The sequence below is a fragment of the Anabrus simplex genome, chromosome 4, assembly GCF_040414725.1.
Source record: "Anabrus simplex isolate iqAnaSimp1 chromosome 4, ASM4041472v1, whole genome shotgun sequence".
Lineage (NCBI taxonomy): Eukaryota > Metazoa > Arthropoda > Insecta > Orthoptera > Tettigoniidae > Anabrus > Anabrus simplex.
In genome coordinates this window covers 406,766,564-406,778,911 of record NC_090268.1, presented here as the reverse complement: position 1 = coordinate 406,778,911, position 12,348 = coordinate 406,766,564, and the positions used below count along the sequence as shown (strand labels likewise).

At 39.1% G+C, this 12,348-nt stretch overlaps 1 protein-coding gene across 1 annotated transcript in view; it reads right to left on the bottom strand.

Moving 5' to 3' along the window:
• Positions 1–12,348, bottom strand: part of PIG-G (phosphatidylinositol glycan anchor biosynthesis class G) — a 179,284-nt gene that overhangs the window by 33,877 nt on the left and 133,059 nt on the right. Inside the window, exon 12 of the mRNA XM_068227421.1 lies at positions 5,553–5,709. Coding sequence (XP_068083522.1) covers positions 5,553–5,709 — 157 coding nt within the window. The remainder of the gene's footprint in view (positions 1–5,552; positions 5,710–12,348) is intronic.

Sequence of the window (12,348 nt, the reverse complement as noted above, 5' to 3'; positions counted from 1 at the left end):
TTAGAAACTGTATTAGTTAGAGTAAGTTCAATCAATTTGATTAGCTTTGGGTGAAGACCAAAATGTCTTAAAATTTTTAATAATGATGGTCTGTGGATAGAGTCGTAAGCTTTCTTGAATTATAAATGTTATTGAAAGGGGCTTGTTTTGTTTTCTGTAATATGCCATGACTAGCTTCAAAGTTATTATTTGTTCAGAGCAGCTTCTCCAAGGTCTGAAGCCTCCCTGGTATTCAACTAACTCTTGATCAAGTTGTTCTTTAATCCGATTATATAGTATCTTAGAGAAAATCTTATACGTGCAGCCAAGGATGGAAATACCTCTATAGTTGTCTGGATTACTTCTCTCACCTTTCTTATGAATTGGATTAATTATAGCTGTTGTCAACTGTTCTGGGAATTTTTCTGATATCCAAATCTTCTGTAACATCATATGGAGGGATGTCTGAGTTGCACTGCCGGCATATTTCCACATCTCTGCAAAAACCTGGTCTTCTCCACACGCTTTGTAGTTCTTCATTTCTTTAAGCACTGTTTCAGCTTCTTTTGCTGTAGGTGGGTGTATATTTTCTGGTTTTGTTTTTATCACGATCATCATCATCATCCTAAACCATCTCCAGTTTCCCGGGTGTGGTATATGAGCCTCCTCCATCTCATCCTGTCCTTGTACCATTCTTCCTCCACCAACTTGTCCCAATCATGACCTCTCAGCATTACATCGCTCTTAACTAAATCTATCCATTTCCTTCGTGGCCTTCCCATGGGTCGTCTTCCTTCTACCTTTCTGTCAAATTCCTTCCTTGCAGTTCTGTTTACTGGCATCCTCTTCATGTGACCAAACCACTTCAGTCTTGATATCTGAATCTTATTTAGGAGAGAATTGTCTATTCCTACTTCTTCTCTAATTTTCTCATTCCTAATCTTGTCTTTCCTGGTTTTCTGGATCATAGTGCGTAGGAATTTCATTTCAGCTGCCTGAAGTTTGGAATTATCTCTATTGGTCAGTGTTGTGGTTTCGAGACTGTATGTAAGAATTGGTGTATAATAGGACTTGTACAATGTCATTTTTGTTTTCATGGGTATTTGCTCATCCCACAGCAGGTGTCTTACCTGGTGGTAGAATTGTGATGCCTTATTGATTCGATTGTTCACCTCATGTTTTGCTAGGTTGTCATTAGATATAACGCTACCCAAGTATTTGAAAACTGGAACGCTGTCCAGTTGAGCTTCATTTAACATGACTATTGGTTCTGCTCCTTCCCCATACACTTTCATCACCACCGTCTTAGTCTTGCTGATGTTTAAACCATATTTCTTAAACTCCTCATTCCAGCTTTGTATTCTCTCTCCCAATTCCTCTTCTGAGTCACTCCAGATCGCAACATCATTTGCAAATGTGAAGGCTTTGATATCTCCATGTTCTTTCCTTTTAATAGATTTCATTACTACATCCATTACAATAATAAATAGAAGTGGTGACAATGAGCTGCCCTGCTGCACTCCTCTCTTTGTTTCAAACCAGTCCGACAAACCACATCCTACTTGAATACAGCTTCTGTTCCCACTATACAACATTTTCACTTTGTCTATGAGGCTATCTCGCACTTGAAGTTCTTTCATTCATTGCCAAATTCTTTCCCTTGGTACACTATCGTATGCTTTCTCAATGTCCAAAAATATTAGGATTAAAGGCTTGTTCTTCTCCCAGTATTTTTCCATTAGCATCCTAATTGCAAATATAAGGTCTGTAGTTGACCTTCCTGGTCTGAAACCATACTGCTCTTCTTCCAAAATTGGTTCAACAATATCTCTGATTCTGGTCTCTATTATTTTTTCCAATATTTTCAGGACATGAGACAGTAGTATGATACCACGGTAATTAGTACATTTTCGTCGGCTTCCTTTCTTGAACAGAGGTACAATGATGCCCATCTTCCAGTCCTCAGGAATAGTATTTTCCTCCCATATCTTGTTGAGCAGTCTATAGAGCCATTGGATTCCTGGAACTCCCGCTGTTTTCAGCATATCTGCACTTAGTTCATCTACGCCCACTCCCTTTCCTTTCTTCATGCTCTTGAGCGCATTTTCAACCTCAAGCCATGTAATTGGTGGTTCAATTGTGGTTCCTCGACTTGGCTCTCCTCTATCCGTTGTTATGTTTTCTGTATCTCAATTCAGCAGCTTTTCGAAATAGATCTTGAGTTCTTGTTTAATTTCTCCCTCTTCTTGTGCCAGAGTTCCATCATCACGTTCTATTGCTTTTATGGTCTCTTGATCCCTTCGCTTGTTTTTCACTACTCTGTATAGCAATTTCATATTTCCTCTACTGTCCTCTTCCAGTTTGTCTGCAAACTCATTCCATTTCTTCTCTTTTTCTTCCCTTACAATGTTCTTTACAGCAAGTTTCTTGTTCCTGTATACTCCTTGAAGTCTTTGTATTTCTTGTTCATTTCGTTCTTGTCCCTGTTTTTGTTTCTCCTTGTCCAGTGCCTTCTTTATTTGGTTTCTTTCTTTCACCGCTGGTTTCACTCTATCATTCCACCATGGTGTCTCCTTTTTTCTTTTGATAGAACTTGTAACTCCACATAGGTTATTGGCTTCTCCCACAAAGGTGTCATTGAAGGCCTTCCATTCTTCATTAACGCTGGTTACTTCACACTTCGGCAAACTCTGTTGAATCCTTAGTTTGTATTCTTCCTTTATTTGGACTTCTTGCAACTTCCAAGTTTTGATCCTTGGTTTTTTCGTAATAAGTTTCTGCGTTTCATTTGTCTTATGTTTGAAGTCTACTACCAACAATCTGTGGTCACTGTCCATGCTTTCACTAGGGATGACCTTTACATCTGTGATGTACCTGCCACCATCTTTATTTGTGATTACGTAGTCAATCAATGTTCTATACTGGCCATCCCAACTGTACCTTGTTATTCTGTGACTGTCTCTTTTTTTGAAGAATGTATTTTTGATTATAAGATCATTTCTTCTGCACAGATCTAATAGTTGTTCTCCTTCTGGGTTCCTTTGTCCAAATCCATGTGGACCAATGATGTTCTCGTACCCAAGTCTGTCTACCCCAACTTGCGCATTTAGATCTCCAATAATAATAACATTTTCCTCATTAACTGTATCTTCCAGGTCTTGCCGAAATTTCTCTTTGTCTTCCTCACTGCAGCCTGTCTGTGGGGCATACACTTGTATGATGGTGTACTTAGTGTTCTCCAGTTTCATGGACATTTTAATGATTCTATCACTTTGGCAGATAACTTCAGCTGTAGCATCAGTCCTTTCGTTAATTAAGAATCCAACACCATTTTTCGCTACCTTCTCCTGTCCACTCCAGTATAATTTATAACCTCCACGTATCGCGATACGTGTATCAATTAATAAGATCTTTTCAGGTTCATCACTGTTCAAGAGCTTGTTAAATGCTTCCGCCATGATTTCTGAGTTTTCCTTATTGTTATGTGCTATTTTTCCATCTTTATTTTTCAACAATAATGTGGGGGGGTTGTATTTTTGCAATTGTTTACCAAAGGCTTTGTAATAATCTCTAGAATTGGTTTTGTAATAATTTTTCCTCAATAGAGTTTATTAAATCTTTTTGATATTTTCTCTTAATTCTTCTAATAGTTTGGGTGAATTCTTTTCTGACATTCTTGAGGTTCATGGCGTTTTCTTCTGTTTTGTGGGCTTGAAATTTCAACCAAGCTTGATGTCTTTTTTCATGCATTCTATCACAATCAGAGGTCCACCAGGCATTTACTAATTAATTAATTAATTTATTTATTTATTTATTCATTCATCAAGAGATAGATAGATAGACAGACAGACAGATAGATAGGTTAATGATTTCTTACATCTACCAGGTTGACAGGCTGCAATCTTTAAATATAAGTCTGTGTATACCAAAATATAATACAATATACTAAGAGGAATATTACACGATTAAATGTGAATTTAACATGAGTCAGTGAATTACATTCGTAGGACATATTAAGAAAACACAATTTAATTAGTAAAGTGGAAAGGAGATATGCAAATCCAGTTACGAAAACACTCCCAGACATGCTTTGAAAGTGCCTCTTAACCCTTTCCGGCCCTCAGCGCCCGAAAGCGCCCGACTGTTCATTTAGCCTTCCGGTCCTTAGCGCCCGAAAGCGCCCGGCTGCATTATCTGCATTCGTCTGCGATCTGTGCGATAGTTTTTTTATTTATCTCATCAGTGAAGTGTTTGTAAGGCATTTATGAACACGCAGTGCATTCTACAAGTCTTAGGGAATAAAGGAAGAGAGATAATCTGTCTTGACGTTGCCTAGGCAACGGTCTTGAACTTCCGCGAGCGCGGGTCAGCTGTTTCATCCATAAACATGGCGGGATTGAATATCGCGTATATTGAAACTGAGCTGAATATGGGCGAAACAGTGACACAGAATCCTTGAGTAGGGGTGCAGGTGAATTTTTGATGAGTGAATAATGTATCAACGAAGATTATTTTAGTGATAACAGTGATATGAATGAAAACGAATATCGATAAATCGGACCCGATGGCAATGCCACGGCAATTCAGGTAACACAAATATTACGTTTCGTTACTCCGAATGATTAAATGATGTTGAACCTGCGCATAATTCGGAAAGAGTGTTAGGGGAAAGAGATTGTTTCTACGTATGTTAGGAGGAGAAAAACTATTCAGTGACATAGCCTATTGCGCATATAACAATGCAGCCTTCAAACAGTCGCATTCCGGTAAGATAAAAACAGAATGGGAAGACCCTTGCCCAAATGAAATAAAATCTTATATACATGGGCATCATTCCACTTCCAAAATCACGTGATTATTGGTTTTGAAGGATTCAGACAACATGGGAATTGTGAAAAATGCAGACTGTCTCTGTGTCGAGTATCACGAGGAGGGGGGGACACATTATGACTCAATAAACAGAGAATGGATGTCATGGTATATTTTCTAATATTATTGAAAATTTGAATTCATTGTGAATAATAGTTTTTACTGTATTTAACTTTTTCTGAAACAATACGGTCTGTTTCAGTTTTTGCTAAATAATAGGTTGAAACCTGGGGATAAGCGGAGTAAAAATGCGGGCGGGAAAGGGTTAAAGGAAAGGAGAAGAAACAATGATATAAAAAAAAAGATGGCAGGATTGGAGAAAATAACAGAGATTCTGAGACAGTACGTACAGTACGGGAATGCATGAAGTTGTCAGAATCACATGATACGGGTTAATAGAACGTTAACCTAAGGAAGCAATTATAATCTCAGAGCAAAAGGATAGTTTACTATGGAAAACTAAATACTTGAATGGAGATCTGATGTTCTCAGGAATTTTGTTCCATTCATTATATGCAAAAACCATGATGGATTGGGTGAACATGGTAGTTCTGTTTGTTGATAATGCAAGGAGGTTGGTGTTATATGCTTGGGTATTTCCATCATGATGTGACGAGAGGTAATTGAAGGAATGTCTGAAGTAGGTGAGTTGTGATTTTTTTTTTTTTGTATCGGAAAGTGTCTAAAGGTAAGTATATTGTTACCTTGACTGTGGGTAAGCAAAAGGTAGGACTACACTTCCAGTGGCAGTTCGGTAACCATACACACACAAGATTCCCAAAACATACAGTGCTTTATCCAGCATGTGGATACTTTTGTCTTCGTTTAGGATGTGAATACTCCAGAGCACCCCAGCAAGACCTGAAACACAAGCAGATTCCCTCATTACCTAGACATATGTTCTTATTAATTCAGCCAAATGTCACCGACAACCATACACTCATAAAAAATAATCATGCACTGAGAAGGAACTGTCAGAACATTGATAAGGGTGACTGCAATGCTAATGTAAGGAAGTGATTACAATATTAGAGCAAAAGGATAGTTTACTATGGAAAACTGAACACTTGAAGGGAGACTTTAGCACCCTGTGAGTCTGCCTCTAGCTTGATTACAAGATGTAATACAATAGGGCATGGAGTCATACAGGTTTCATAATGGTATCCTGACATAACTGTGCATTTTTGCTGCAATTGGTCATCTAGATAGTATTAAATCCTGTTGAAGGTAGTGCCCAAGGTGGTACCAGACAAGTTCGATGAGCGATAAATCTGGCAACTGAGCAGACCATGGAAGTGTGGCATACTGCAGATGTATTCCTGTGATACCCTTGGAGTATGTGGCAGAGTGTCTTGCATATATTGTTGCGCTGTCAATGTTTCTTGTATCACTACTACAGATGTATGCAATGGCCCTCAGACCAGCACATCAGTGAGGAGGTAGTGTACAAAGAGATCCTGAATATGTCACTAAAGAAAACCTGGTTCAAGTCTGCAGCAGTCCAGGTTTGTCATCACAACACTGTAATAATGACAACATGTAATGGGGACCTTGAGACTAAATTTCCTTCAGCCATACACCTGAAAATGGTTCAGGCAGTCACAGAGACCTGCAACATCAGCGCTATATGTACCTGAATGGTCCACTCTCCTCGTCGTCAGCCGAGTATGTCCTGAGTCCAGTTGCAGAGTGTCAGTAACCTCACTCATCCACAACCATCTGCCTCACACATTAAATAAATGTGCTTCCTCTCAAACTCTGATATCCCATGCAGCTACCAGGCCAGATAAACCTTGGCCTACCAAGCGACCACTGCTCAGCACAAAGGGCTCCAGATTATGAGGTGATGCATGTCTCAAACTCTGACAATAAGGTGATATCTCTTTGATTGTATCGAAGAGGCATGTTGAGTGGTCAATGAGCTTTCCATAACTGGAAATGGTGTTCCACTACATACGAATATCCTCTGCAGACCTTTACACAGGCCATGAATGGCAGCACATTCACGTCCTCTGGTGGCACGACTGTTCAACTAATCGCATCACTATACTAAACATTTGACTATCCGCTTGAGATGTAATTGCGTGCTGAGTTTTGCAGCAAAACAACAACTCCTTCTTGGTGAGTGATTATTTTTTGTTGATGAGTGTATATTAAGAAAGAAAAAAACTAGTTTGCCTTGTATTTGATCAGATATAGAGGCCGACAATATCCAAACTCTCACATGCATTTGGCATTAAAATGTCCATACAAAAGTTTTGTATTACTGTCAGAACAGTTTAATAAATGTCAGTAGCATAATAATAAAGGTAATGAAAAGAGAACAAGTAAGTGCACTGATATATATATTAAGGCAGAAATACAGGAACATAACACAAAGAATAAATAGGATGACAGGTCACCTGCCCTTAAGGAGCTGGGCAACCCAGTCTGTGGTGCATAACAAGAGAGAATAGAAGTAATGGCTAACTGTGATGCAATGTTGATGGACACTCTCGAGACGCTCGTGATGTTGTCATAAAATTGTTGGCTAACTGACTGCTATATCAGTCCTTGATGTGTTTGTGCTGTGATAGGTAACCATATAACTATCCCCAATCTCCTTTGCCTTGGAACCCTTCCGCTTTGTTTCCTTAACACAAGCAATGTCAACCTTCAAATTCTTTGGAGTTTCCACTAATTCTCAGTGGTGGCCACTCCGTGTTCCGATGTTGATTGTAGTGATTCCCCCACCCCCCCCATCCCTGAGCAGGTATCCCTTGCAAATTTCTCATGCCACCGAACTGCAGACTGTCTCCCAAGGAAATGATGTGCTGTTTCATCAAGTGTGATCACCTCTCTGAAAGGAGGTCTATGAATTCAAGCTTTGTTTTATTGTAAATCACCAGATAGCACTAAGTCAAGTCATGCTGCTTCCAGATCCTTTTATCTTTCGTCTTGAAATTCTCTGAGAAACAAATGATGATCAAAATCTATTATTTGGTTGCACCAGTGGAAGTACTTTCATGTTGACATTGAGGCTGCGTTGAGCAAAATGGCAGTCAATACTTTTTTTTTTCCCCCAGGAACTGACAAAAATAATGAAAACTGGTTCTTGAGAAATGAAAAAGACACTTTTAACTTTGCAAGTATCATGTTTTTGAGACAAATTCTATGTGAAAATATATATCCTTTTAGTGCAGGAAGTCAATTTTCTATTAAAAATACCTAGTATTTCATAAATGTATTTTTTATGATTAATTCAAAATAATGACAATGACTTCTTTATTTCTATGAAAATTATGTAGATCAGGTTTATATTGAAGTATGATAAGGTTAAGTTATGATGACAATGTCCTTTCAGACACTGTTTTATTTTATTCCATGCACTGTTAAAAATTACTGCAATATTTGAGAGATAAACCTGAAGCAGTTCTAGTGTTTATATTAACTGATAAAATCTGTTTAGAAATATAGAAATATTTATGTTTAAATTCTGTTTATACTCTTTAATACTTGAAAGTTAGAACTTATCTTAATGAAGTGCTCCAGTAGTTCGTCCTCTCTCCTTGCTAGTCCAACAAAGGGTACCTTTTGAGTATTAAAAGAGTATAAGCAGAATTTATAGAGTCGATCCATATGTTCGTGCGGTATTCCTTTGGGTTATAATACCAATATAATGGTCTGTTATTGGACATTATAAATTTTCCAGCTAACTCATTCTTGGTTGCCTGCGTTTCGCCCTCGTGTGCTAAGTTAGGCTCGTCAGTTGGAACTTAGCACAGCACCCAAGATGCAAGGCTAGTGCATACCGAGCAGGCCACTGCATAGGCTATTTGAAGCCACCGGCAGTGCCAATGCACTATGAGAGCTATGTCTCATTTCCAAAATAGATGCCTGCTCGGCCATCAAATGATGTAGATGTTGATTTCCATAGGGAACCTAAAATATTTGTCCTGAATGAGTAAATTTATAATACCAATATAATGGTCCATTATTGGACATCTATTTTTGGAAATGAGACATAGCTCTCATAGTGCATTGGCACTGCTGGTGGCTTCAAATAGCCTACACAGTGGGCTCCACGGTATGCACTAGCCTTGCGTCTTGGGTGGTGTGCTAAGTCCCAACTGACGAGCCTAACTTAGCACACGAGGGCGAAACGCAGGCAACCAAGAATGAGTTAGCTGGAAAATTTATAATGTCCAATAACAGACCATTATATTGGTATTATAAATTTACTCATTCAGGACAAATATTTTCGGTTCCCTATGGGAATCAACATCTACATCATTTAATGGCCAGGCAGGCATCTATTTTTGGAAATGAGACATAGCTCTCATAGTGCATTGGCACTGCCAGTGGCTTCAAATAGCCTACACAGTGGCCTCCACGGTATGCACTAGCCTTGCATCTTGGGTGGTGTGCTAAGTCCCAACTGACGAGCCTAACTTAGCACACGAGGGCGAAACGCAGGCAACCAAGCATGAGTTAGCTGGAAAATTTATAATGTCCAATAACAGACCATTATATTGGTATGATAAATTTACTCATTCAGGACAAATATTTTAGGTTCCCTATGGGAATCAACATCTACATCATATGATGGCCAGGCAGGCATCTATTTTAGGAAATGAGACATAGCTCTCATAGTGCATTGGCACTGCCGGTGGCTTCAAATAGCTACGCAGTGGCCTCCACGGTATGCACTAGCCTTGCGTCTTGGGTGGTGTGCTAAGTCCCAACTGACGAGCCTAACTTAGCACACAAGGGCGAAACTCAGGCAACCAAGAATGAGTTAGCTGGAAAATTTATAATGTCCAATAACAGACCATTATATTGGTATTATAAATTTACTCATTCAGGACAAATATTTTAGGTTCCCTATGGGAATCAACATCTACATCATTTGATGGCCAGGCAGGCATCTATTTTTGAAAATGAGACATAGCTCTCATAGTGCATTGGCACTGCCGGTGGCTTCAAATAGCCTACACAGTGGACAAAGCCCACACTTTAAGCTATTCCATCTCCACAGAGCAGATAGACCAGGACAAGCTCGTGGAGGAGTAGCCATAGGAATCAAGAAACATATAACAACTAAATCTTTCTCTTATAATTTTGCGAATAACTTTTCAGAATACCTAATAATAGAAACATATCTTCCAAACAATACCACTATAGCAATAGTAACAATGTACCTTACACCCAGATCACCTCCACCAGTAGATTTCATTAAATACATAGACTCAACTTTTCATAATTACATATTTATAGCCGACATTAATATTAATTCTTATAATGTAACACAATCTAATGACTTTAATACAGTAATCTCGCAAATCCGGGGAGTACAGATTCCCTTCCCCTTCCACACCCGTCCTATTTCCAACTCCACTCCCGACATGCTTATCTTATCGCCCTCGCTCTCCACTAACCCAGTAATAGAAAAAGGACTATGTATAGATTCTGACCACGCACCAGCGATAATCACCATCCCAAACATATCCTACACATTACGTAACCAATATTCCCGCCCTCCTCCCACCAGATGTTATTTTCAAACCGACTGGCAACAATTCCGCCAAACAATAACAGAACTGCTCCAGCACTCCCCCCCACCTACCTCAATCCCGAACCTACACGCACTAATCAGTCTAGTAGAGCAAGTAATAATAACAGCTGACCAAAGACACATTCCGAGACATTCCTATCATCCTACCAAACCCCCAATCCCCCCCAAAGCACTATCATTACTAAAACTAGCCCACGAACTGTACAACTCCTACTTACGTACTCGCGACAATACGACTTTACGAGAACACAGAAGAACACTAAGACATGCACGTTCGTACATCAAAGCAATAAAACAAAAACTATGGACTACTGCATGTTCAGAATTATCTGATATGCACGACTCTAACAAATTCTGGACTACATTTCGAAGACTAACTAAAACACATAAATCACGACCCACCTATCCCATACACGTCGCTCCTAACCCTCCTACTACAGATAAAGAAAAAGCAGACGTTTTTGCCGACCATTATTCTCAAGTCTTCTCTCCCCCACAAATACCACAATACAGACATCCAGAAGAACCTACAATAATACAGCATAATAACCCAGATCTCACTCATCTCAAACCCTCCTTCAATCATTTTCGAGAAGTAGACTATAACCATCCACTTAACGCTCCAATCACACCTCAAGAAATACAAAACTTTCTACGTTACAAACGTTACACCACTCCTGGCCCAGATAACATCTCCTATCGCCACATAAAAGAAGCCCCACTCATCCTAATTAACATACTCTGCTCGATCTATAACACTATGTTATATACCGGTGTTTTTCCTGAACACTGGGGTAAATCTATCATATTATTATTCCCGAAACCTAACAAGCTTCCGTCTGACATTCACTCTTATAGACCAATATCACTCCTCACAGTACTCAGTAAAATATTTGAAGGAATATTATATAAAAGAATGTCGAGATACCTACTAGTACATTCTCTCAACCTCCTTCCAACCTCCCAAGCCAGCTTCCAACCACATTGTTCCGTCCTCTCAGAAAATTTATACAGAGCGCGCTCTTGTCCGCGTCTCTATTGAGTGTCCAGAATGCATCTGGTTTCCGGCAAGAAAACGAGACAGACTAGTACAAGACAACATGTTGGCGAGAGAAGCATTCACGGCCACATGGCCTCTAACTTAATCGATAGCCATCCAGGCATTTCAGTTATTGTTAATGTGTAAATAATTTCTACGCAGTTTGTTAATCATGTTTAATTGTAATAAATGTTTTATTTACGTGTAATATTGATACATGACTCGGCCCTATGGTCTTATCACGTGCTTAACCAAACTACAGTCCACTACCAGAGTAATCATCGCTGTTTAGTAATACAACATGTGTGCTACAGCATTCAATTCGTCACCAAACATTTTGGTCCATTTCTGGGCCCGATATTACACGGCAAAAGTGAAACGCGTGTGAAATATCCGCAGGATTGGAAACATACAATGCAACGTGGGACTCTTCAGTTTACAAGGTCAGATTCCCTTTAATTACCTTTTCCTTGCATTATTTACATTTGTGTGAGCCAGTGCTTTACGATGGACGAGAACGAAATCGCAAAGCTGATCAAGCAACGGGGTTATCTGAAAGGTAGAATCACAAAAATCAAAACTTCCTCTAAAGCATTACTTTGTCAATTTTATACATTTTTCATCTAAACAGTGTTATGTGGCTGAAGATGTTGATAATATACGAAACATGTACCACTTTTGACAATTAAAAATTGCCTTAAGCAATCATTGTATCGACTAGGTGGAAAATAAATACTTAATTGTGAATCTAATAGCTTATTGTTACAGATTTTTGCATAACACTAAGCATGCCAGGGACAAGAAAATTGGGCCTTTAAATGTTGAAGAATTGGAACATTCATTAGAAGTCTGCATTCGTATTGCACAAAATGCAGCCTTCTCAGAAGAGATTGGAGACCTGAAAAAC